This window comes from Oncorhynchus keta, chromosome 23 (assembly GCF_023373465.1).
Source record: "Oncorhynchus keta strain PuntledgeMale-10-30-2019 chromosome 23, Oket_V2, whole genome shotgun sequence".
NCBI lineage: Eukaryota > Metazoa > Chordata > Actinopteri > Salmoniformes > Salmonidae > Oncorhynchus > Oncorhynchus keta.
This window is the reverse complement of record NC_068443.1, coordinates 13264536-13290790: the sequence shown is the minus strand read 5'-3', so window position 1 is coordinate 13290790 and position 26255 is coordinate 13264536. Positions and strand designations below refer to the sequence as shown.

The 26255-nt window shown below is 43.5% G+C and overlaps 1 protein-coding gene and 1 long non-coding RNA gene across 9 annotated transcripts; one reads left to right on the top strand and one right to left on the bottom strand.

The window, feature by feature from the left end:
* The first annotated feature begins 566 nt into the window (after positions 1-566).
* Positions 567-5640, top strand: LOC127910987 (uncharacterized). 7 transcript variants are annotated; one of them, XR_008077180.1, is made up of 2 exons: positions 567-3136; positions 3443-5640. It is a non-coding gene; the product is annotated as an uncharacterized LOC127910987 (long non-coding RNA). The 7 variants fall into 7 exon arrangements; XR_008077179.1 differs by having other exon boundaries at positions 3409-5640; XR_008077178.1 differs by having other exon boundaries at positions 3375-5640.
* LOC118401827 (G-protein coupled receptor 55-like) lies at positions 5356-24170 on the bottom strand. 2 transcript variants are annotated; one of them, XM_035799440.2, is made up of 3 exons: positions 24025-24170; positions 23598-23667; positions 5356-7901 (listed from the first exon to the last, which is right to left on the bottom strand). In XM_035799440.2, the coding sequence occupies exon 3, from the start codon at positions 7893-7895 to the stop codon at positions 7008-7010; it is 888 nt and encodes a 295-aa protein (XP_035655333.1). In that variant the 5' UTR covers positions 7896-7901; positions 23598-23667; positions 24025-24170; the 3' UTR covers positions 5356-7007. The 2 variants fall into 2 exon arrangements, with proteins under 2 accessions (XP_035655333.1, XP_035655334.1); XM_035799441.2 differs by having other exon boundaries at positions 23598-23651.
* Positions 24171-26255: the final 2085 nt, after the last annotated feature.

Genomic DNA, 26255 nt, shown 5'->3' with positions numbered 1-26255 from the left:
CGTACAGTACTGCTCCTAACCTGTCTCACTGGGTCGTACAGTACTGCTCCTAACCTGTCTCACTGGGTCATACAGTACCGCTCCTAACCTGTCTCACTGGGTCATACAGTACCGGTCCTAACCTGTCTCACTGGGTCAAACAGTACCGGTCCTAACCTGTCTCACTGGGTCATACAGTACTGCTCCTAACCTGTCTCACTGGGGCGTATAGCACCGCTCCTAACCTGTCTCACTGGGACCAAGGGACTATAACTCACCCTCACTGGGCTGGACTGGAATGTCAGCACTATTTCTGCCAGCCAGGCATTCTCTCTAATGACATGGCACCATTTCATCCCTCCATCCATCCATTCCTTCACTTCATCACTCCATCCCTTCCACTCCATGTACTTTTTAATGGCCAGTCATTTCAGAGCTGACGCGATGTGTTGAGAGAAGGGTAGAACATTGGGTGATTTCAGTACTGTACGACCCAGTGAGACAGGTTAGGAGCAGTACTGTATGACCCAGTGAGACAGGTTAGGAGCGGTACTGTATGACCCAGTGAGACAGGTTAGGAGCGGTACTGTACGACCCAGTGAGACAGGTTAGGAGCGGTACTGTATGACCCAGTGAGACAGGTTAGGAGCGGTACTGTTTGACCCAGTGAGACAGGTTAGGAGCGGTACTGTATGACCCAGTGAGACAGGTTAGGACCGGTACTGTATGACCCAGTGAGACAGGTTAGGAGCGGTACTGTATGACCCAGTGAGACAGGTTAGGAGCGGTACTGTATGACCCAGTGAGACAGGTTAGGAGCGGTACTGTATGACCCAGTGAGACAGGTTAGGAGCGGTACTGTTTGACCCAGTGAGACAGGTTAGGAGCGGTACTGTATGACCCAGTGAGACAGGTTAGGAGCGGTACTGTATGACCCAGTGAGACAGGTTAGAAGCGGTACTGTACGACCCAGTGAGACAGGTTAGGAGCAGTACTGTACGACCCAGTGAGACAGGTTAGGAGCGGTACTGTATGACCCAGTGAGACCGGTTAGGAGCGGTACTGTTTGACCCAGTGAGACAGGTTAGGACCGGTACTGTATGACCCAGTGAGACAGGTTAGGAACGGTACTGTACGACCCAGTGAGACAGGTTAGGAGAGGTACTGTATGACCCAGTGAGACAAGTTAGGATCGGTACTGTTTGACCCAGTGAGACAGGTTAGGAGCGGTACTGTTTGACCCAGTGAGACAGGTTAGGACCGGTACTGTATGACCCAGTGAGACAGGTTAGGAGCGGTACTGTACGACCCAGTGAGACAGGTTAGGAGCGGTACTGTACGACCCAGTGAGACAGGTTAGGAGCAGTACTGTACGACCCAGTGAGACAGGTTAGGAGCAGTACTGTACGACCCAGTGAGACAGGTTAGGAGCGGTACTGTATGACCCAGTGAGACAGGTTAGGAGCAGTACTGTATGACCCAGTGAGACAGGTTAGGAGCGGTACTGTATGACCCAGTGAGACAGGTTAGGAGCGGTACTGTATGACCCAGTGAGACAGGTTAGAAGCGGTACTGTACGACCCAGTGAGACAGGTTAGGAGCAGTACTGTATGACCCAGTGAGACAGGTTAGGAGCAGTACTGTACGACCCAGTGAGACAGGTTAGGAGCGGCACTGTATGACCCAGTGAGACCGGTTAGGAGCGGTACTGTTTGACCCAGTGAGACAGGTTAGGACCGGTACTGTATGACCCAGTGAGACAGGTTAGGAACGGTACTGTACGACCCAGTGAGACAGGTTAGGAGAGGTACTGTATGACCCAGTGAGACAAGTTAGGATCGGTACTGTTTGACCCAGGGAGACAGGTTAGGAGCGGTACTGTATGACCCAGTGAGACAAGTTAGGATCGGTACTGTTTGACCCAGTGAGACAGGTTAGAAGCGGTACTGTATGACCCAGTGAGACAGGTTAGAAGCGGTACTGTATGACCATGTGAGACAGGTTAGGAGCGGTACTGTATGACCCAGTGAGACAGGTTAGGAGCGGTACTGTTTGACCCAGTGAGACAGGTTAGGACCGGTACTGTATGACCCAGTGAGACAGGTTAGGAGCGGTACTGTACGACCCAGTGAGACAGGTTAGGAGCAGTACTGTACGACCCAGTGAGACAGGTTAGGGGCGGTACTGTATGACCCAGTGAGACAGGTTAGGAGCGGTACTGTATGACCCAGTGAGACAGGTTAGGAGCAGTACTGTACGACCCAGTGAGACAGGTTAGGGGCGGTACTGTATGACCCAGTGAGACAGGTTAGGAGCGGTACTGTATGACCCAGTGAGACAGGTTAGGAGCAGTACTGTTTGACCCAGTGAGACAGGTTAGGAGCGGTACTGTACGACCCAGTGAGACAGGTTAGGAGCGGTACTGTATGACCCAGTGAGACAGGTTAGGAGCAGTACTGTTTGACCCAGTGAGACAGGTTAGGAGCGGTACTGTACGACCCAGTGAGACAGGTTAGGAGCGGTACTGTATGACCCAGTGAGACAGGTTAGGAGCGGTACAGTAGGACCCAGTGAGACAGGTTAGGAGCGGTACTGTTTGACCCAGTGAGACAGGTTAGGAGCGGTACTGTATGACCCAGTGAGATAGGTTAGGAGCGGTACTGTATGACCCAGTGAGACAGGTTAGAAGCGGTACTGTACGACCCAGTGAGACAGGTTAGGAGCAGTACTGTATGACCCAGTGAGACAGGTTAGGAGCAGTACTGTACGACCCAGTGAGACAGGTTAGGAGCGGTACTGTATGACCCAGTGAGACCGGTTAGGAGCGGTACTGTTTGACCCAGTGAGACAGGTTAGGACCGGTACTGTATGACCCAGTGAGACAGGTTAGGAACGGTACTGTACGACCCAGTGAGACAGGTTAGGAGAGGTACTGTATGACCCAGTGAGACAAGTTAGGATCGGTACTGTTTGACCCAGTGAGACAAGTTAGGATCGGTACTGTTTGACCCAGTGAGACAGGTTAGAAGCGGTACTGTATGACCCAGTGAGACAGGTTAGAAGCGGTTCTGTATGACCCAGTGAGACAGGTTAGGACCGGTACTGTATGACCCAGTGAGACAGGTTAGGAGCGGTACTGTTTGACCCAGTGAGACAGGTTAGGACCGGTACTGTATGACCCAGTGAGACAGGTTAGGAGCGGTACTGTACGACCCAGTGAGACAGGTTAGGAGCAGTACTGTACGACCCAGTGAGACAGGTTAGGGGCGGTACTGTATGACCCAGTGAGACAGGTTAGGAGCGGTACTGTACGACCCAGTGAGACAGGTTAGGAGCGGTACTGTACGACCCAGTGAGACAGGTTAGGAGCAGTACTGTACGACCCAGTGAGACAGGTTAGGAGCGGTACTGTATGACCCAGTGAGACAGGTTAGGAGCGGTACTGTATGACCCAGTGAGACAGGTTAGGAGCGGTACTGTATGACCCAGTGAGACAGGTTAGGAGCGGTACTGTATGACCCAGTGAGACAGGTTAGAAGCGGTACTATACGCCCCCTCTCGACTCACATACACTGGGAATCAATGTCCCCCTGACCAGGATACCAGGTCCCCTGCAGGGTGGGTTTATTAAAACTGACCTGTGTGTGTGTGTGTGTGTGTGTGTGTGTGTGTGTGTGTGTGTGTGTGTGTGTGTGTGTGTGTGTGTGTGTGTGTGTGTGTGTGTGTGTGTGTGTGTGTGTGTGTGTGTGTGTGCACGCAGATGCACTGGCTATGTGTGTGATTGATAGTCACTATGGTTGTGATTTAAACGACTGGCCTGGCTCTTACTCCTCCATGTTAATCGACATTTTCCCAGAGCTCAAATGGGACCATACATTCTACCCGTCAAAGTGTCTCATGGGAGACTTTCCATTACTTTAAGTGATCATGGAGAGAGGGATAGATAGAAAGTCAGAGGGAAAAGAAGAAAGGCAGGAGGACCGAGAGAGAAACAGAAAGGCAGATTGAGAAAGAGAGAGACAACACTGAGACAAGGAAGAAGATGTGATCTGTCATTCCCAAGTCATCAGAGCCACAGCTCCAGTTTCATCCAGAAGGAAAATGAGTTCAGCTCTGTTGTAAACCTGAGCAGTAATGACTTGTATATAAAGACCCAACCCCAGTCAGATGTCTGTGTTACTGTTGAAGGAGCACAATGATGACGTCACACATGGGGTGTTGTTTCAAGAACGAACCACAGTTACAAGACACTCATAATCACACCATGCCGATGACTTTTCACCCTTTGTTGTCAATACAATATTATGTGCCAACATTCTAAACTGTACTTTTGGGTGACATACGGACCACAGAAGCAAAAATGAAACATATTTTCAAGTGCCATAAAAACCATGTCAGTACATTTGGTTCTTTATACATTTGATACTGTGATGTTGTATAATTTGTTCAAATGTGTACAGTTCCTGTGTACAATGAGGAACTTCACAATGTTGCCTTCAGATAGCATACTGAACATTGATTTTCTTTCATACCTGTTTTGAGTTTGCTGCTCTTATCCATTTGATAAAGTTGATGACACTGACAGTCTGTTTATAAACCACTTATAAACAGTAGTACATCACTTAGGTCAGTTTTTCCTGAAATACTCTAGCAAAGTATTGATTGTTTTCCTCCACACCAACAAACTGTCATACTGAGGAACCTTAGAGTCAAAGGCTACTTCCTGTTCATAATACTGTGCAGTAATACATCATGGAAAAGCACAATAACTTTTATTTTTCTTATTTTAAAAGTAGTTGTACTGTAACAATATCTATGTATATTTGTGTAAATAATCTATTTGAAAGTATCTTATCCATGTGGTTTTAAGGTTGTTGTTTTTTCATCCTTGACACAGGCCTTTGACGTGTTGGTTTTGGTTGACTGTGATATGAATGAGATGTAACAGAGCAGGCTGGTGGGAGGAGCTATAGGAGGTCGGGCTCATTGTAATGGTTGGAATGGAACAGTGTCTGACTTATGTTGTCTACATGTTTGATGTGTTTGATGAAGTTCTATGTACTCCATTTCAGCCATTACAATGAGCCCGTTCTCCTATTGCTCCTCCCACCAGCCACCACTGAGATGCAAGTACAGGAATTACAGTATTTACCTTTGACTGGAAGCTGAGGGTAGCTGTTTCCTTTCTAAAAAGAGTAGAATCGTAGGCTTGTCCTGCTGAGCTGAATGAAAAAGATCTCCAGATTATTTGATTTATGATTTACGGCTGTACACACACACACACACACACACACACACACACACACACACACACACACACACACACACACACACACACACACACACACACACACACACACACACACACACACACACACACACACACACACACACACACACACACACACACACACACACACACACACACACACACACACACACACACACACACTCACACACACACACGCACGCACGCACGCACGCACACACACACACACACACACACACACACACACACACACACACACACACACACACACACACACACACGCTCACATGCACACACACACACACACACACACACACACACACACACACATGCTCACATACACACACACACACACACACACACACACACACACACACACACACACACACACACACACACACACACACACACACACACACACACACACACACACACACACACACACACACACACATTAAACACTTAATGTGAGAGGATACAGCAGTCAGTTAATATGGACAACCCTGTCGATATATTCTTTATTATTCTAATAAACAATGAATATGTATTCATCTTTGTTGTATCTTTATGGATTGTTAATTTGACTGTAATGTTATACAGTAGGATTCTTTCAAGCAACCATTTCTATCACCACTAGATGGCGGTGGAAACTAGTCTTTGCAGGTGAGGAAAGAGCCATCGGTGAGATTGGCTGTGTTCTCGAGCATCAAAATGACTGCAGGCGACTGCCGACTGACTGATCTACAAATCACCTTGCATCATAAATAACGACTGATAATTATTTGTAGATCAGTCAGTTAGTCACAATTTACCCATGATACGTTGTGTTTATGATCCTCTCGAACTCGGCCAATAACTCCATGGGTGCGTCTCAGCGTTCTACCGTGGCGTCCTCTCATCTCTTTACCTTCAGATGCACCGATATGAAAGAAGTGGACAGCTCACAGTTGGAATCTATCATATTCTCATGTATCCTGGGTTTTCAGGTCAAGGCAGATTCATTGAAAGAGACCAGTAGAGGAGGCCACATTATCCTATTGAGATACATACACCCTATGTGATTGGGTGGTGAATCATTGCTTGTTTGAGTTGATGTCATTAACAGCTAGGGCATTGCCTTTGTGTTAGAGTGCTCCTTGAATCAGTCTAGACACCTTTATGTTTTACATGAGTACAGTAATATGTCTTTACGCCAGCGGTGATCAACTCTGATCCTTGAGGGGGCTGTAATGTGTGCAGGCTTTTGCTCTAGCCCGGCACTAACCATTCTAAGTCAAATCAATGAATTACTGTACATTTGTTGTCTCTAGACTGCAATTAATTTATTCAGATGTGTTTGAGCACCACACACAAAACACTCAAGATGCTGAGCTGCCCATCCCTGCTCTATGGCTTGGCTTGATATCGAGTTTATACTGCAGCTTTGATGACATAACAGACACAATTTAGCACCTACTGAGCAGACTGAAACAAGCCTCTCCAGACCTCACTGTGGTAGAACATATTTCCCATCTAAAAGGTCAACTAAGGCCCATGTCCATGTAAATAGTCTATTTATATCATTCATGGTACATTCATTATGTGTTTGCATTGGCAACCACACATCTCTCTCTCACACACAAACACACCCACGCATGCAAGTACTCTCGCGTGCGCACACACACTCCATTTAATACATTATTTTAATGAAAGAAATGTTGACAAAAACATGATGACATTATTGTGGTGGTGTAGAACATGAAGGGAGGAGTATGATGACTCATTGTCGGTCGTGTGTGTTCACTGCTGATCTGCTGTTTTCAAAATAAAACTGTTTCAACATAAAGTAATAACTAATGGAATCCAGGAAGCAGTTTGTGGTAGCGATCCATTCACAAACTAGCCAAAAATCACGCACTAATTTGAAAGATTCACATTTATTTTGTTTGAAAAGGAATCTCAGCAGAAACCCAAGATGGATGGGTGTGTAGCAGACCACAAAGACGATCAGGTTGGCTGTTACTATGCCAATAATGTTCCTCTTCTCCACAGTGGTATCCTCATCCTCATCCTTCTCCTTCATTAGAACCCTTATGGTCTGTGTGGAACAGAACACTAAAATCAAAACTGGCAGAAGATACCCCAGCACTTCTAGAACCACAAGGAACTCAACTGACAACGTGCTTTCTTGAAATACTTCATAACATGTAATCAGTTTGCGAGGATCGTTGTCTTTTCTGAACACGGCACAAATCGTTACTACGGTGACCCATATGGTCCCACACACCACCGCAGCCACCTTCTTTGACCGCCATGTTCTGGTGTGGAACGGGTACTTGACCGCCAGGTAGCGGTGGATGCTGATGGCGGTGACCGTGAGGATGCTGGCGTACATGTTGATGTAATGTGTGGAGATGAGGAAGGTGCAGAAGTGTGTTCTGTCTAGACGGTGGAAGGCCTTGTAGATGCGGAAGGGGAGGAAGAACACGAGGGAGAAGTTGGCTGCTGCGAGGTTCAGCATGTAGACGTGTGTGTCGGTCCACATGGCTCGTTTGGCGAGGAAGACGCGTAGAACCGCCATGTTGAGTAGCAAGCCCACCAGGAACACAGGAAGGTAGCCCACGGCTTGGAGGGTCTCCACTTCACAGGTATTGTTGTTGTTACACATAGCTACCTGAGGAGAGGACATGACTCAGGCAAGCTATTACAAATATAACATTGTGTCACATGGGTTTTTACAAGATATAAGCAGAATGACGTCCTTGATCATGGGTCTTGATCTACATAGTCTGAAATAGTTGTCCCTTCTCTCCTGTCCTTCACTTGGTCTGATGTGAAATAGTTGGAGGATAACCTCTGCCACATTGCTTTCACCTCTTGTATTTTTTTTTCAGATTAGTGCAGAAGACCAGGATAAAATCAATTTGAGACGACTAGGCTAGTGGCCAATCCTATAAAAGAGTGTGAGTTCTTGAGATACCCTTACCCCAGGTAGAACAAAACACAAACATGTTTTTTCACATCTCTAATGACTCCCAATTATCAAATGGATGGTTGTGAAAAATATTGTACTGCAAAGAGGTTACATTTATAGATATTGTGACCCCCTCCCCTCTTCCAAAGCGTGCAGAATAATGACTTGTGACCCCCGCCCCTCTCCCAAAGCGTGCAGAATAATGCCTTGTGACCCCCGCCCCTCTCCCAAAGCGTGCAGAATAATGCCTTGTGACCCCGCCCCTCTCCCAAAGCGTGCAGAATAATGCCTTGTGACCCCCGCCCCTCTCCCAAAGCGTGCAGAATAATGCCTTGTGACCCCCGCCCCTCTTCCAAAGCGTGCAGAATAATGCCTTGTGACCCCCGCCCCTCTTCCAAAGCGTGCAGAATAATGCCTTGTGACCTCCGCCCCTCTTCCAAAGCGTGCAGAATAATGCCTTGTGACCCCCGCCCCTCTTCCAAAGCGTGCAGATTAATGCCTTGTGACCCCCGCCCCTCTTCCAATGCATGCAGAATAATGCCTTGTGACCCCCGCCCCTCTTCCAATGCATGCAGAATAATGCCTTGTGACCCCCGCCCCTCTTTCAACATGTGCAGAATAATGCTTTGTGACCTCCGCCCCTCTTCCAAAGCATGCAGAATAATGCCTGCATGCTTTTAGGGTGAAATATCAACAATGAATATTTATGTTGAATCTAAGCTTTACTTTTTGGTAGCTGATTAATAGACAACTTTACAAGTCAAGTGGGCTCTCATTCAGTGGTGTATGCTCCTGCATGACAAAAATACATAGAGTTATACAGTTTTTTTTATGTTGTGGCCATAGCTGCGGAAAGTAGGTGTGCTGAGGTTGCTGCAGCACCACCTGATAAATCTGAATAAAAAATATATTCATAAAAAATATGAATATCTTTTTTTAGATATATTTTTCCACAAAAGTACTGCTGGGCCTTTGCTAGTCCTGTATTTGTGGACCGAAATAGATGTCTGTAGCACGGGCAAAAAAAATACTTCAATATCTCTGTTTTGGCAAAAAAAGTGGTCGTATAATGAAGAACAGTATCTTGCAGGATTCAATAGTTGGAATTGTAAGAGTTGCTGCTATGTCCGGTTCTCTGTGATTCTGACATTCTAATGGAATCCAGAAAGAACAAAACCCTGTTCTCAAACATTACATCAAATTGAATATTTTTCCTGATCAAATAACATGAAAAACAACCACTTTTTGTGCAGCATAAATTTACCATCCTTACAAACCACTTAATGTAAATGTACATTACTGTATTGTACATAGGCTGGTCATCGAGGTTTGTACCTGTAGAATTTCCATCATCATGATGGAAAAACAATGACCAATACAGTAATTGAGTACATTGAGACATCAAGTGTTTTGTTGGATGATGTGATGTGATGATGTGACCCAGTTGGTAGCGCATGTTGCTTGCATTGCTAGGGGTGTGGGGTCGATTCCCACGGGGGACCAGTATGATGATGTACGCACTCGCTAATGTACATTGCTCTGGATAAGATTGTCTAGTAAAAGGAATGAATAGACCATTTCAGTTTTCACATAGAAATAATTTGTATTGTTTTGTACAGATAATTATCAGATTGAAGTTACAAATGCTGGTAAATACAAATACATTAAGTTTTTTTTAAATTCACAAAAGTAGTGCACTGGCTTTACCTAGTCTTGTATTAGCGTACTGATATTGACCTCTGTGTCGCCACCCCCCTCCCCCTGTCGGCTAAAAAATCACACTACCCCCTCCCCTAAATTACTTCCGGCGGCTAAGGTTGTGGCTATTGTAATTGTCTCTAAGGAAAACAAGTGGTCTTAGACAGTGAAAACTGTCATATATTTTTTGTCAAAGGTTCCTCTGTAGACTTTATGTGTTCAGCCTCTTGCAATTATATTAGGGGGCTCCCCTAAATTTGACTCATAATCCATTATGGTGCCCAAAATCAGTTGTGCCAGTAACAGAAAGGTCACTGGTTCAAATCTGTCACGTCCTGACCTTAGTTCCTTGTTTATGTCTCTGTTTTAGTTTGGTCAGGGCGTGAGTTGGGGTGGGCATTCTATGTTTTGTATTTCTATGTTTTGTATTTCTGTGTTTGGCCTGGTATGGTTCCCAATCAGAGGCAGCTGTCGATCGTTGTCTCTGATTGAGAACCATACTTAGGCAGCCTGTTTTCCCACCACGGGTTGTGGGTAGTTGTTTTCTGTGTCTGTGTTTTACCATACAGAACTGTTTCAGTTCTAATTTCTCTTGTTCTTTTGTATTCTGTGTTCAGTTTAATACATTTATTATCGACACTTACCACGCTGCGCATTTGTCTGATATTTCATACTCCTCGTCAGAGGAAGAAGAAAATTGTTACAATATACCTGAGCCGGCAAGGTGGGGAAAAAAATCTGCCGTTCTGCAACAACTACTCCCCAGGCACTGTGGATGTCTTTTAAGGCAGCCCCTCGCACCTCTCTGATTCAGAGGGGTTGGGTTAAATGTGGAAGACACATTTTGGTTGAATGCATTCAGTTGTGCAACTGACGAGGTATCCTCTTTCCCTGTATATGCAGTGAGTGTACAACACATTAGGAGTACTTTCCTAATATTGAGATTCACCCCATTTTGCCCTCAGAACCTCAATTTGTCGGGGCATAGACTCTAGAAGGTGTCAAAAGTGTTCCACAGGGATGCTGGCCCATGCTTCCCACAGTTGTATCAAGTTGGTTGGATGTCCTTGGGTGGTAGACCCTTCTTGATACACACAGGAAACTGTTGATCGTGAAAAACCCAGCAGCGTTCCAGTTCGTTACTCACTCAAACCGGTGAGCCTGGCACCTACTACCATACCCTGTTCAAAGGCACTTCAATCTTTTGTCTTGCCCATTCATCCTCTGAATGGCACACATACACAATCCATGTCTCAATTGTCTCAAGGCTTAAAAATCACCCTTTACACACTGATTCTGACCATAATTCTATCCTCCTGATTTCTGCATACAAGCAAAAACTAAAGCAGGAAGTAACAGTGACTCGCTCAATAAGAATGTGGTCAGATGACGTGGATGCTAAGTTACTGTTTTGCTAGCACAGACTGGATTCATCAAATGGCATTGAGGAGTATACCACCTCATTCATCGGCTTCATCAATAAGTGGATAGACGATGTCGTCCCCACAGTGACCGTACGTACATATCCCAACCAGAAGCCACGGATTACAGGCAACATCCACATCGAGCTAAAGGCCAGCGCTGCAGCTTTCAAGAAGCAGGACACTACTCCGGATGCTTATAAGAAATTCCGCTATGCACCAAGTTGAACTATCAAACAATCAAAGTGTCAATACAGGATTTAGATTGAATCGAACTACACCGGCCGGCAATGACGCTCGTCAGGTATGGCAGGGCTTGAAAACTATTACGGACTTCAAAGGGAAACTAAGCCGCGAGCTGCCAAGTGACGCGAGCCTACCAGATGAGCTAAATGCCTTTTATGCTCGTTTCGAGGCAAGCAACACTGAAGAATGCATGAGAGCACCAGCTGTTCTGGACGGCTGTGTCATAGCTCTCATCGGTAGCCGATGTGAGGAAGACCTTTAAACAGGTCAAGATTCACAAAGTCACGGGGGCCAGACGGATTACCAGGACGTGTAGTCAGAGCATGTCCAGACCAACTGGCAAGTGTCTACACTGACATTTTCAACTCTCCCTGAGCGAGTCTGATTTTACCTACATGTTTCAAGCAGACCACCATATTCCCTGTGTCCAAGGAAGCGAGGATAACCTGCCTAAATGATTACCGACCGCAGCACTCAAGTCGGTAGCCATGAAATACTTTGAGAGGCTAGTCATAGCTCCCATCAACAGCACCCTCCCGGATACCCTAGACCCACTCCAATTCCCATACCGCCCCAACAGATACACTGATGACCCAATCTCAATCGTACTCCACACTGCCCTTTCCCACCTGGATATCAGCATTCAACACCATAGTGCCCGCAAAGCTCATCAGTAAGTTAAGGACTCTGGGTCTAAACACCTCCCTCTGCAACTGGATCCTGGACTTCCTGACGGACTGCCCCTAGGTGGTAAGGGTAGGCAACAACATGTCTGCTACACTGATCCTCAACACTGGGGCCCCTCAGGGGTGTGTGCTTAGTCCCCTCCTGTACTCCCTGTTTACCTACAACTGCGTGGCAAAACACGACAACACTATCATTAAGTTTGCTGACGACACAGCAGTGGTAGGCCTGATCACCGACAACGATGAGACACCCTTTAGGGAGGAGGTCAAAGACCTGGCAATGTGGTGCCAGTACAACAACCTCTCCCTCAATGTGAGAAAGACAAGGAGCTGATCGTGGACTACAGGAAAATGTGGGCCGAGCAGGCCAAAATTAACATCGACGGGACAGTAGTGGAGCGTGTCGAAAGTTTCAGGTTCCTTGGTGTCCACATCACCAATGAACTATCATGGTCCAAATACACCAAGACAGTCGTAAAGAGGGCACGATTACACATTTTCCGCCTTAGGGGACTGAAAAGATTTGGCATGGGTCCCCAGATCCTCAAAAAGTTATACAACTGCACCATCGAGAGCATCCTGACCGGTTGCATCACCGCCTGATATGGCAACTGCTCGGCTTCTGACCGTAAGGCTCTACAGAGGGTAGTGCGAATGGCCCAGTACAACAGTGGTGCCAAGCTTCCTGCCACCCAGAGCCTATATACTAGGCGGTGTCAGAGGAAAGCCCAAATAATTGTCAAAGACTCCAGTCACCCAAGTCATAGACTGCTTTCTCTGCTACTGCACGGCAAGCGGTAACGGAGTGCCAAGTCTAGGACCAAAAGGCTTACCCCAAGCCATAAGACTGCTGAACAATTAATCAAATGGCCACCGGACTACTTACATTGACACCCGCCTCCCCTCCATTTGTTTTTTACACTGTTGCTTCTCGATGTTTATTATCTATGCATAGTCACTTCACCCCTACCTACATGTACAAATGACCTCAACTAACCTTTACCCCCGCACATTGACTAGACACCGGTACCCCCTGTATATAGCCTCGTTATTGTTATTATATTGTGTTTCTTTTTATTATTTTTTACTTTAGTTTATTTGGTAAATATTTTCTTAACTCTTTCTTGAACTGCACTGTTGGTTAAGGGCTTGTATAAGCATTTCACGGTAAGGTCTACTACACATGTTGTATTTGGCACATGTGACAAAAAAAGTTTGATTTGATTTGATTGAAGTGGATTTTACAGGTGACCTCAATAAAGGATCTTGGCTTTCACCTGGATTCACCTGTCATGGAAGGAGTTGGTGTTCCTAAAGTTTTCTACACTCAGTGTACATGTTTTAAATGAGACATGTTTCAGATTTGTTTACTTTACTTATATACATGTACTCAATACTATGTTTGTCCAATTCAACTTCAGTGCATTTGGAAAGTATTCAGACCCCTTGACTTACTCCACATTTTGTCACGTTACAGCCTTATTCTGAAATATATTTTTTTTTTAAATCCACTCATCAATCTTCACACAATGCCAAATAATAACAAAGCAAAAGCAGGTTTTTAGAAATGTTTGCAAGTGTATTAAATAAAAAACTGAAATATTACATTTACATAAGTATTCAGACCCTTTCCTCAGTACTTTGTTGAAGCACCTTTGGCAGCGATTACAGCCTCGTGTCTTCTTGGATATGATGCTATACGTTTGCCACACCTGTATTTGAGAGTTTCTCCCATATTTCTCTACAGATCCTCTCAAGCTCTGTCAGGTTTTATGGGGAGTGTCGCTGCACAGCTATTTTCAGGTCTCTCCAGAGATGTTCAATCAGGTTCAAGTCTGGGCTCTGACTGGCCACTCAAGCACATTCAGAGACTTGTCCCGAAGCCACTCCTGCATTGTCTTGGCAGTGTGTCTAGGGTCATTCTCCTGTTGGAAGGTAAACCTTCACCCCAGTCTGAGGTCCTGAGTGCTCTGGAGATGGCATTCAGGCCAAAACGTTCAATCTTGGTTTCATCTGACCAGAGAATCTTGTTTCTTATGGTCTGAGAGTCCTTTAGGTGCCTTTTGGCAAACTCCAAGTGGGCTGTCATGTGGCTTTTACTGAGGAGTGGCTTCCATCTGGCCACTCTACCATAAAGACCTTATTGGTGGAGTGCTGCAGAGATGGTTGTCCTTCTAGAAGGTTCTCCAATCTCCACAGACAAACTCTGGAGCTTTGTCAGAGAGACCATTGGGTTCTTGATCACCTCCCTGACCAAGGCCCTCCAAACAGCACTCTTATGCTCTTATTTATTTATTTAAAAAATAAATATTGTCCACCATCCTGGCTGTCTGCGCTGGAGTTGCTGTATATGTTGACTTGGTGACATTATGGTGTATGGGGAGGATGCAACCACACATGATGACAAGCTCATAAGGCATTGAACCAGGCAAGCAACACTGAAGCGTGCATGAGAGCACCAGCAGTTCTGGACGACTGTGTGATCACACACTCGGTAGCCGATGTGAGCAAGACCTTTAAACAGGTCAACATTCACAAAGCCGCGGGGCCAGACGGATTACCAGGACGTGGACCCAAAGCAAGCGTGGACCAACTGGCAAGTGTCTTCACTGACATTTTCAACCAACACACCATTTCAATGTCAATGTCATCCTGAATCACATTCTGGCATTTAATATAGACAGAGACACCATGGAACTGGACTGCCACATGTCAGGAGGTCCTTCAACAGCCAAAATGGCATCTGGAAAGTGCTGGCATGCATTGCCCTCATACAGTGTCTTTAAAAAGTATTCACACACCTTTACTTTTTCAACATTTTGTAGTTTTACTCCTGCCTTGCAAAGAAGGACATTGATAGGTAGATGTGTAAAAAAATCTAATTGCCCTGAATACTGTTATGTTTGGGGCAAATCCAACACAACATACCACTTTGCATATGTCCAAGCATTGTGGTGGCTACATCATGTTATGGTTGTGCTTGTTTCTTAGTATAAAAATACAGCTATAAGCACAGGAAAAATCCTAGAGGAAAACATGGTTCAGTCTGCTTTTTATCAGACACTGGGAGACAAATCCTCCTTTCAGCAGGACAATAACCTAAAATACAATGCCAAATCTACAGTGGAGTTGATTACCATGACTACATTAAATGTTCCGAAGTGGACTAGTTACAGTTTTGACTTAAATAGGCATGAAAATCTATGGCAAGACTTGAAAATAACTTTCCAGAAATGATCAACAATCAACTTGCCAGAGCTTGAAGAATTTTGAAAAGAATAATAGGTCAATATTGTACAATCCAGGTGTGTAAAACTCTTAGAGACTTACCCAGAAAGACTCACAGCTGTAACTGCCACTAAAGCTGCTTCTCCAAAATGACTCCAAGATGACTCAGGGGTTTGAATTCTTATGTAAATTATATATTTCTGCATTTTATTGTCAATAATTGTGCTAACATTTTGTACAGATAGGTGAGAATTATTTTTTCAATCCAGGCTTTAACACAATAAAATGTGGAATAAGTCAAGAGATACTGTATGTACCTATTTTGCTACCACCCAAGGCTGGCCAGCCTATGTGACACCTGAACTGGACTGCATGTGAAGTATGAGCTCTCACTCTGGGGTGACTCATGCATTGGTCTGGGAAACTGCAAAGTAATCCCAACTCCCTACAAGGACGTCATGCAATATAGAAAACATGAGGCCCCTTTGGATGATCAAACTTAAAGATGCTATATGCGATCATGTATGGTGGCTGGGGATTGACTGTGAGATAGTGGTCTTTGTGCACCATGCTTGATCAGTTCCACTACCTCTGCAACCTCTTTCCATCAAAGCTCAGATCTTCTTCAAATATATATGTGCGGAGTCCCTCATCAACAACACTTCATAGTGATTTTGAGCAGCACCATGGTAAGAAATGTGACTGTTCCTGGTGCAAAAACAATGTCCTATCCCGGAGCTTGAGTAAATGACATTACTAAGCTGCTTCCGAGTGTACTACATCAGGACATGGAAATCGATTCTATCGTAGTCCATGTGGGTTTTAATGACATTATGAAGGGCAGCTCTGAACAACTGGATTTTAAAGAGCTGATTGACTCTCTGCTAGACACTAACGAAAGACCCATAATATCTGGTCCTGTTGTTACACGAAGCGGAGCAGGTGAACCCAAGAGCAGACTCAGACGAGGAGACTGGGATAAGGTAACCAAGGTATTTATTGACAAACGGGGAAGAAGGGGTGCAGGCCAGGGAAAGCTTGGGCGGGTTGCAAGGATCTAGGTGCTGAGGCTGAGGCTGGAGCGATGGGAGTTGAGGCTGGGTAAGCAGACCGGGAGAGGAATCCAAGGAAGCAGTAGAGTGGGGGTCTAGGACAGGGTAGCAGGACTGACGAGACGTGGGACTGGAGACAGGGACCAGAGTCAGAGCAAACAGAATGAGCAGAGGTTACGATCTGGCAGCGCGGACTGATGACATTCATATTCTGACTCTCTGACTTTCACTTAGATAATAGCATTGATGATACAGTTGTAGTAATACAAGGTTATAACATCTACAGGAAATATATAAATGCTGATGGCGGTGTTGCTTTTTATATTCAGAACCACATTCCTGTAAAGATTAGACAGGATCTCACGTTAAATAATGTTGAGTTAATATGGCTACAGGTTCATCTGCTATAGACCACCAAGTGCTAACAGTCAGTATCTGAATAACATGTGTGAAATGTTTGATCATGTATGTGATTTAAATATTGACTGGCTTTCATCAAGCTGCCTACTCAAGAAAGAAATTCAAACTGTAACCAGTACCTGCTACTTGGTTCAGGTTATCAGTCAACGTACCAGGGTAGTTACAAACAGCACAGGAATGAAATCATCATTATGTATTGATCACATCTTTACTGATGCTGCATAAATTAGCTTGAAAGCAGTATCCAGATCCATCGGATGTAGTGATCCCAATATAGTAGCCATATCAAGGAAACCCAAAGTTTCAACAAGTTTTGTAGTGATTCCTATGCTGTTGATCTAAATCATATGTGTTAGTCCGTGGTGGGTAATGAGGAGCAAAAAGACACGGCACTTGACACATTTTTGAAATGTTACTAATAGTTACTAATAAGTATGCACCCATTATCAAATCAAATCCATTTTTATTGGTCACATAAACATGGTTAGCAGATGTTAATGTAAGTCTTGCGAAATGCTTGTGCTTCTAGTTCCGACAGTGCAGTAATATCTAACAAGTAATCTAATAATTTCACAACAACCACCAAGTGTAAAGGGATGAATAAGAATATGTACATATATATATACAGTGGGGAGAACAAGTATTTGATACACTGCCGATTTGGCAGGTTTTCCTACTTACAAAGCATGTAGAGGTCTGTCATTTTTATCATAGGTACACTTCAACTGGGGGCGGCCCATCAGAAAGTCCAGGACCCAGTTGCACAGGGCGGGGTCGAGACCCAGGGTCTCAGGCTTAATGACGAGTATGGAGGGTACTATGATGTTAAATGCTGAGCTGTAGTCGATGAACAGCAATCTTACATAGGTATTCCTCTTGTCCAGATAGGTTAGGGCAGTGTGCAGTGTGATTGCGATTGTGTCGTCTGTGGACCTATTGGAGTGGTAAGCAAATTGGAGTGGGTCTAGGATATCAGGTAGGTTGGAAGTGATATGATCCTTGACTAGTCTCTCAAAGCACTTCATGATGACAAAAGTGAGTGCTATTGGGCGATAGTTGTTTAGCTTAGTTACCTTGGCTTTCTTGGGAACAGGAACAATGGTAGCCCTCTTGAAGCATGTGGGCACAGCAGACTGGGATAGGGATGGATTGAATATGTCCGTAAACACACCAGCCAGCTGGTCTGCGCATGCTCTGAGGACGCAGCTAGGGATGCCGTCTGGGCCGGCAGCCTTGCGAGGGCTAACACATTTAAATGTTTTACTCACGTTGGTCACGGTGAAGGAGAGCCCACAGGTTTTGGTAGCGGGCCGTGTCAGTGGCACTGTATTGTCCTCAAAGCGAGCAAAGAAGTTGTTTAATTTGTCTGGTAGCATGACGTTGTTGTCCGCGGCGGGTCTGGTTTTCTTTTTTTTAGTCCGTGATTGACTGTAGACCCTGCCACATACGTCTTGTGTTTGAGCCATTGAATTGCGACTCTACTTTGCCTTTATACTGACGCTTAGCTTGTTTGATTGCCTTGCGGAGGGAATAGCTACACTGTTTGTATTCGGTAATGTTTCCGGTCGCCTTGCCATGATTAAAAGCAGTGGTTTGCGCTTTCGGTTTTGTGCGAATGCTGCCATCAATCCACGGTGTCTGGTTAGGGAAGGTTTTTAATAGTCACCAAGGGTACAACATCACTGATGCACTTGCTAATAAACTCGATCATCGAGTCAGTTTATACATCATTGTTGCTGTCTGAGGCTATCCAGAACATATCCCAGTCCACGTGATTGAAGCAATTTTGAAGCGTGGAATCCGATTGGTCGGACAAGCGTTGAGCAGACCTGAGCACGGGTGTTTCCTGTTTTAGTTTCTGTCTGAGAGCTGGGAGCAGCAAAATGGAGTCATGGTCAGATTTGTCATAAGGAGGGTGGGGGAAGGCTTTGTATGCATCACGGAAGTTAGAGTAGCAATGGTCCAGAATGCTGCCAGCTCGAGTCGCGCATTCGATATGCTGATCAAATTTAGGGAGCCTTGTCTTCAGATCAGCTTTATTAAAATCCCCAGCTACAATAAATGCAGCCTTAGGATATATGGTTTCCAGTTTACATAGAGTCCATTGATGTCCTTTCAGGGCCAACGAGGTCTGCTTGGGGGGGGATATACACGGCTGTGATTATAATCGAAGCGAATTCTCTTGGTAGATAATGCGGTCGGCATTTGATTGTAAGGAATTCTAAGTCAGGTGAACAAAATGGCTTGAGTTCCTGTATGTTGTTATGTTTACAGCTCCTTACATTTTGCTGCTCCTTACACCACGAATCGTTAATCATAAGGCATACACCCCCACCCTTCTTTGTTTCTGTTGGCGCGATCCGTGAAGAAACCGGGTGGCTGTACAGACTCTAATAACATATCCCTCGTGAGCCATGTTTCCAAGAACCAGAGAATGTTGCAATCTTTGATGTCTCTGGAAGGCAACCCTTGCTCGAATTTCATCTACCTTCGTCTACCTTGTTGTCAAGAGACTGGACGTTGGCGAGTAGTATACTCGGGAGCGGTCAGCGATGTGCCCGTCTATGGAGCCTGACCAGAAGACCGCCCCGTCTGCCCCTTCTGCGGCGCCGTTGTTTTGGGTTGCCTACTGGGATCAGATCCATTGTCCTGAGTGGTGGTCCGAACAGAGGATCCGCTTCGGTAAAGTCGTATTCCTGGTCGTAATGTTGGTAAGTTGACGTTGCTCTTATATCCAATAGTTCTTCCCGGCTGTATATAATAAGACTTAACATTTCCTGGGGTAACGATGTAAGAAATAATACATTGAAAAAACAAGAACGCAAAGCGAGGCGACCATTTAAGAAAATAACTGTTTAAACTTTTAAACTCCTGTGGATTGATGAGGAATTTAACAATTGTATGGTTGAGAGGGATGAGGCAAAAGGAATGGCAAATAAGTCTGGCTGCACAACCAATTAGCAAATGTATTGCAAATTGAGAAATCGTGACTAATCTGAATTTAAAAAAGGCAAACTTATCTCCATCATTCATTGAATCAGATGGCTCATTCATCACAAAACCAATTGATATTGCCAACTACTTTAATTATTTTTTCATTGGCTAGATTAGCAAACTTGTTGCAGCAACAAACGCTGACACTACACATCCAAGTATATCTGACCAAATTATGAAAGACAAGCATTGTAATTTAGAAATCTGTAATGTGAGTGTGAAAGAGGTAAAAAATATATATATTGTTGTCTATCAACAATGACAAGCCACCTGGGTCTGACAACTTGGATGGAAAATTACTGAGGATAATGGTGGACGAAATTGCCACTCCTATTTGTCATATTTTCAATTTAAGCCTACTAGAATGTGTGTGCCCCAAGGCTAGGAGGGAAGCAAAAGTAATTCCACTACCTAATAGTGAAGTCACCTTTACTGGCTAAAATAGCAGACCAATCAGCCTGTTACCAAACCTTTAGTAAACTTTTGGAAAAAACTGTGTTTGACCAGAAACAATGCTATTTTACAGTAAACCAACTGACAACAAACTTTCAGCATGCTTATAGGGAAGGACATTCAACAAGCACAGCACTTACACAAATGACTGATGATTGGCTGGGAGAAATGTATGTGTTATAGATTTACAACCCCTGTTATATTGTGGACAAAGAGTTACCTGTTTAACAGAACACAGATGGTGTTCTTTTAATGGAAGCCTCTCCAACGTAATCCAGGTAGAATCCAGAATTCCCCAGGGCAGCTGTCTAGGCCCACTACTTTTTTCATTGTTTACAAAGCCACAGGCTTTGAGTAAAGCCAGAATGTCTATGTATGCGGATGACTCAGCACTATACATGTCAGCTACTACAGCGACTGAAATGACTGCAACAATTAACAAAGAGTTGCAGTTAGTTTCAGAGTGGGTGACAAGGAATAAGTATGTCTAAAACTAAAAGCATTGTATTTGGGACACATCATTCTCTAAACCCTAAACCTCAACTAAGTCTTGTAATACATAATGTGGAAATTGAGCAAGTTGAGGTGACTAAACTGCTTGGAATAACCCTATATTGTAAACTGTCATGGTCAAAACATATTAATACAACAGTAGTTAAGATGGGGAGAAGTCTGTCTATAATAAAGCACTGCTCAACCTTAACAGTACTGTCAACAAGGCAGCTCCTACAGGCTCTAGTTTTGTCACACCTGGACTACTGTTCAGTCGTGTGGTCAGGTGCCACAAAAAAAGGACTTAGGGAAATTGCAATTGGCCAAGAACAGGGCAGCACGGCTGGCCTTTGGATGTACACAGATAGCTAATATTAATAATATCCATGTCAAATCTCTCCTGGCTCAAAGTGGAAGAGAGATTGACTTCATCACTACTTTATGAGAGGTATTGACATGTTGAATGCACCGAGCTGTCTGTTTGAACTTCTGGCGCACTCGGACACCCATACGCATACCCCACAAGACTTGCCACAAGAGGTCTAGTCACAGTCCCCAGGTCCGGAATAGACTATGAGAGGCGCTCAGTACTACATAGAGCCATGACTACATCAACCGCTATTCCACATCAAGTAACTGATGCAAACAGTACAATTAGATTTAAGAAACAAATAAAATACACCTTATGGAACAGCGGGTACTGTGAAGCAACACAAACATAGACACAAAACATATGCATATGCACACACCCGCACGATAACATACGCACTACACACACACGTACACATGGATATTGTATGGAAGATATGTGGTAGTGGTGGAGTAGGGGCCTGAGGGCACACAGTTTGTTGTGAAATCGGTGAATATATTGTAATGCTTTTAAAAGTGTATAAACTGCCTTATTTTTGCTGGACTGAGCTTGCTGGGGATATGCCAAGGCAGCACCTAATGGGGATCCATAATAAAGATAAATACCAATAGTCTATGACTTACTCTAAGTAACTTCTAGGTAACCTGAGGTCACCCTCACAGGTTCTGTCACCCGCCTTATCTACTGCTGGGTCTGCCCCAGACCATAATCACGGCCAACTACCCACTGTTAATATCGGCCAAATAATCATCCTACCCGACAGCAAGAGGAATATAAAGGAATATGTAGGATGTGACCAGCTGGACTTTTTGTCACATTCAATATAGAAAACTTCAACTACAGGTCAATTAAGTGTTGGAAAGATCTAAGGGCCGGTCTGTTTGAGACAGCCCTTTCACAGACTCTCATTGACAACCAACCATTTCACTACTGGCGTATCCCCAGCATCATTCAGGCTGAGATAACATTCCAGTTAGTGATTGGGTCTCATTGGCGTGCAAGCTTAATGTGCTGAGGGCCTGCTCCCAACTGCTGTAGAAATTACCAGAATTACCAGTTAGCTGTTCAAACTGATCAGGCCCCAGAACTACAACCACTACCCCAGAATTACCAGTTAGCTGTTCAAACTGATCAGGCCCCAGAACTACAACCACTACCCCAGAATTACCTGTTAGAATTTACCACATACATTTAGCCTGACACCCAAATGTACTTGTTACATTTTCATTTAAAAAATTGTCCAATTCACACACTTCAAGAGAACATCCCTGGTCATCCTTTTTGCCTCACTAAACACAAATGCTTAGTTTGTAAATTATGTCTGAGTGTTAGAGTGTGCCCCTGGCTATCCATCAATAACAAAAAAAAGAAAATTGTGCCATCTGGTTTGCGTAATGTAAAGAATTTTGGTTTATACTTTTACTTTTGATACTTAAGTACATTTTAACAAATCCATTTACTTTGATACTTAAGTATATTTAAAACCAAATTACTCAAGTAATATTTTACTTTTACTTGAGTCATTTTATATTAAGGTATCTTTACTTTTACTCAGGTATGACAATTGAGTACTTTTTCCACCATTGAGTAGGGGCTAAAAATATTAAAATCATTCAAGGAACCTTGGACCCCCAAAAATATAATTTCGATATCTGAGTCCACTTGTTTTCCTTAGAGCAGATTACAATAGCAACACCATCAAAAACATATAACTGTATGTATTTTTTGTCAGGCAGGACCACACACCACTGATTGAAAGGACTTTTGACTTGGAAAGTTGTATATTAATCAGCTACCAAAAAAAAACTTACATTCATCATAAATATTAATAGCTGATATGTCCACCTGTTGTATCTCTGTGTTTACAGATCTGTATTTCCAAGATGCATTAAGATATCCTAATGTTTGTTTGTGTACGTTGGCCAAACCACTGATGACTTGTATTGCACATTTTAGCAATATCAGAGCTTGCAATATTGAGTTACATGAGCGGCTGTGGCCTGACCCTCCTACAGCCAGGCATATTATGCACTTTTAGAGTTTAGGGGTTGTGTCAGAATATTTATATATTTTACCACTTTTGCAGTAAAATATTTTTACACAACCATTCAATTCATAAATGCGGAAAGATTAGTAGTGAAAAAACATGGTAGGGGTATCAACAACAGAAAAATGTAAGCCCTGCAACTAGCCTATACTGAGATGCACCCATAGTAATAGACTCTAATCACGTCTAATCAGAGTATTTCTGTGCATCAGGTCAACAGGAAGTGTGCTTCCTCATTGAAAAAATATACTTTGGACAGACAGTCATATATAAAGAATCATAATCATACCTTGTGTTATTTCCCACTCTCCTTTCTCACTCAGTGACTGATGAGATCTATCTCCTTGCAAAGAAAATGGCTTTAGAAGAAAAAATATGTTTTACTTTTCTTTGTCAGTATCAAGGTTAAACGTCAAACAAGGCATCTAGAGTTAAAAGGAATAGAGGATTCTGTGTTGTACTGATTCCTGTGGGGTTACCACTAACTGAGTAGTACATCTGCAAAGCTACTAAGGTATTTTCCCTTTCTATTTTATTCACCATTACAGTCTTGCACGGTAAAATACATTATTGATAAATGGCATCAGATTATCTAAATATTGTCAGTACATTGTATTATTGCAATATATTGTTATTGAAGTTTGACATTTATCAAATATTCTCCATGTCTGTGGCCTACACATCATTTAATATGTTTAAGACCAATCATTACTCACCTTTCAATTAAACTTTTCTCCGAAAATCAGGTGTAAGTTCACATTTGTCATGCATTGATTGCTATATGCTCTTTTGAAACTGCTGTAAAGTAGTTTCTATCTAAACTTTAATAGACGAAGTATATGTCAGTCAAATACAAATACTATCTACTAGCTCAATTTGCATGTTTAGCTTTGTGATTATGTGATAGGGCCCCATACATCAGCCCTTCTCTCTGTTGTCACGGAGATAGCATTGTTGCCATGTCAACAGGGCAGCAGTGGGAGTGTGATGTATATAACTAGGCCAAAACATAAACCACAGGCTCGCAGTGTACTGGCTGATCTCTGTGTTCAAGCACAATAATGAAAGTACTGAGGTTTGGAGGGTGTTATTTTCACCAGAATATCTTCAGACGAGAAAAGTGACTTGACTGAACTCCTTCCTCTGAAACTGAAATGGTTGAAATAATCACTCTGAAAAGTGTAACAGTTTTTTGGGTTTAGGTGGTCTACATGTAAATGTAAGATGGTGTAAAATATGTGTGACATATTGCAAAGCTGTATTTTCATCTCAACCATCTCACCTCTCCACATTCAGGATTCTTTCTTCCATTCCTTTTGTCTCATGCAATATCCCCTGTCGTGTCTTTGGCTATGCCGGATTAAGGAATATGACATGCTATTCTATACAATTATTTCTCCGCAATGAATATTACCTGATTGAGCTAATCATGTAAATGTAATTAACTAGAGAGTCGGGGCACCACAAAATAATATATATAGAGCTGTTATCTTCCAAATAAACTCTTAAAGACCTAGTAATATTTTACATCAATAGCAGTCAATATTAATCGTCACCTTAATTCAGTCTCATCTTCACAAACCCTGGCTAACAAGTTGAATCAGCATTACAAAATTGGGTTTCATTATTTATTTACTAAATACCTAACTAATCACACAGAATTACATATACACATAATTAGTCTTAAAAGAAAACGTACCTAGCGGGCGGAACAGATATGACAGCTTGTTACACAAAAGAAAAGGGCTGGGTTTGAGTGAAATACTGGGAAGACTGAGTAACAAAGGGAGAAGCTGTGCTATCGTAAATACAGTATCTTATGCATTCTAAATTACCGCCCATTTGGAGAAGGAAAATGCAATACATATTTACTCTGAGCTGCGCTTCAGTAGGTTGGTGGTAGATGGAAGGCCGTGTTGCCAAACCGAGTCCTTTGTCCTTTGAAGAATGTCTCTGGTGGTCAATTGGATACGTTGTAGTAACGTCATTGTGTGATAGACGGGATACTCTAACCCTCGTTTGCAGCTGCTGTGGCTAACTCAACGGCTAGGAGGTATCACTTCTGTAGTGAATAGGAGTTCAAAGTTCATACCATTCGCAACCAAAGCTCACGCTGATGTTGGCTTCGTTCTGTAGTTATTATCTGAACCATTCTGACATCGGACCGTCGTCCCCACATCCTCGGAAGAGGAGGTTATATTGTCGTCAAGGCTTTATATAGGAAGGGAGAGGAGGGCGTGTTTGAAAACTTTCATAACCCATGTCCCTTCACAGGGACGGGCCTCTGATTGATCAGAGCCCTAACCTTATGAAAACCCAAATCTCTCATTTGGAAGCTAAAATTACATTTCATCTCTTCACCAATAATTTTATATTCAAACATTTAAATTGAACAACAATTCCATGTGAATCCGATAACTCTGATGTGTAGACTTTACACTGTAGAGTTTATGTCATCTTATCATTGATGAGAATGTCTCAGATGACAACCAAACTGACATCATATTGAATTGGTCGGATTACCAGAATATAGTTTATTTCCCCCCACTTTCTGATGTTCCCAGAGTCTCTATGTTAACCAAGGGGTTTTCAAATGTAACATCAGTAGGGTAGACAGAGGAAAAATGGGGGAAGAGGTATTTATGACTGTTAAAAACCTACCCCCAGGCCAACGTCATGACCCTCCTAAAGGGACAATTTCCATCAGGAGTGTTGAAGTGGAAAAACAGGTCAGCGGAGAGACCGGGGTAGAGGTTGAATCTAGCCCCAATCATCCCCAACAGCAAGGTTGTTTATATTACAGTTTGTCCCACTTTTTAAAACACGTTTGCTGAAACAACATCTCAGGCCCTCAAAACTCTAAACACAAAACACAAAACATAGAACAGTTAGCATATTTCCCCAAACTCCACAGACATCTTGCAATATGAAACACAGCAATCAAAAT

Coding starts and splice junctions, on each gene's coding strand:
- LOC118401827 (XM_035799440.2), bottom strand. CDS start 7,895: ATGTGTAACAACAACAATACCTGTGAAGTGGAGACCCTCCAAGCCGTG.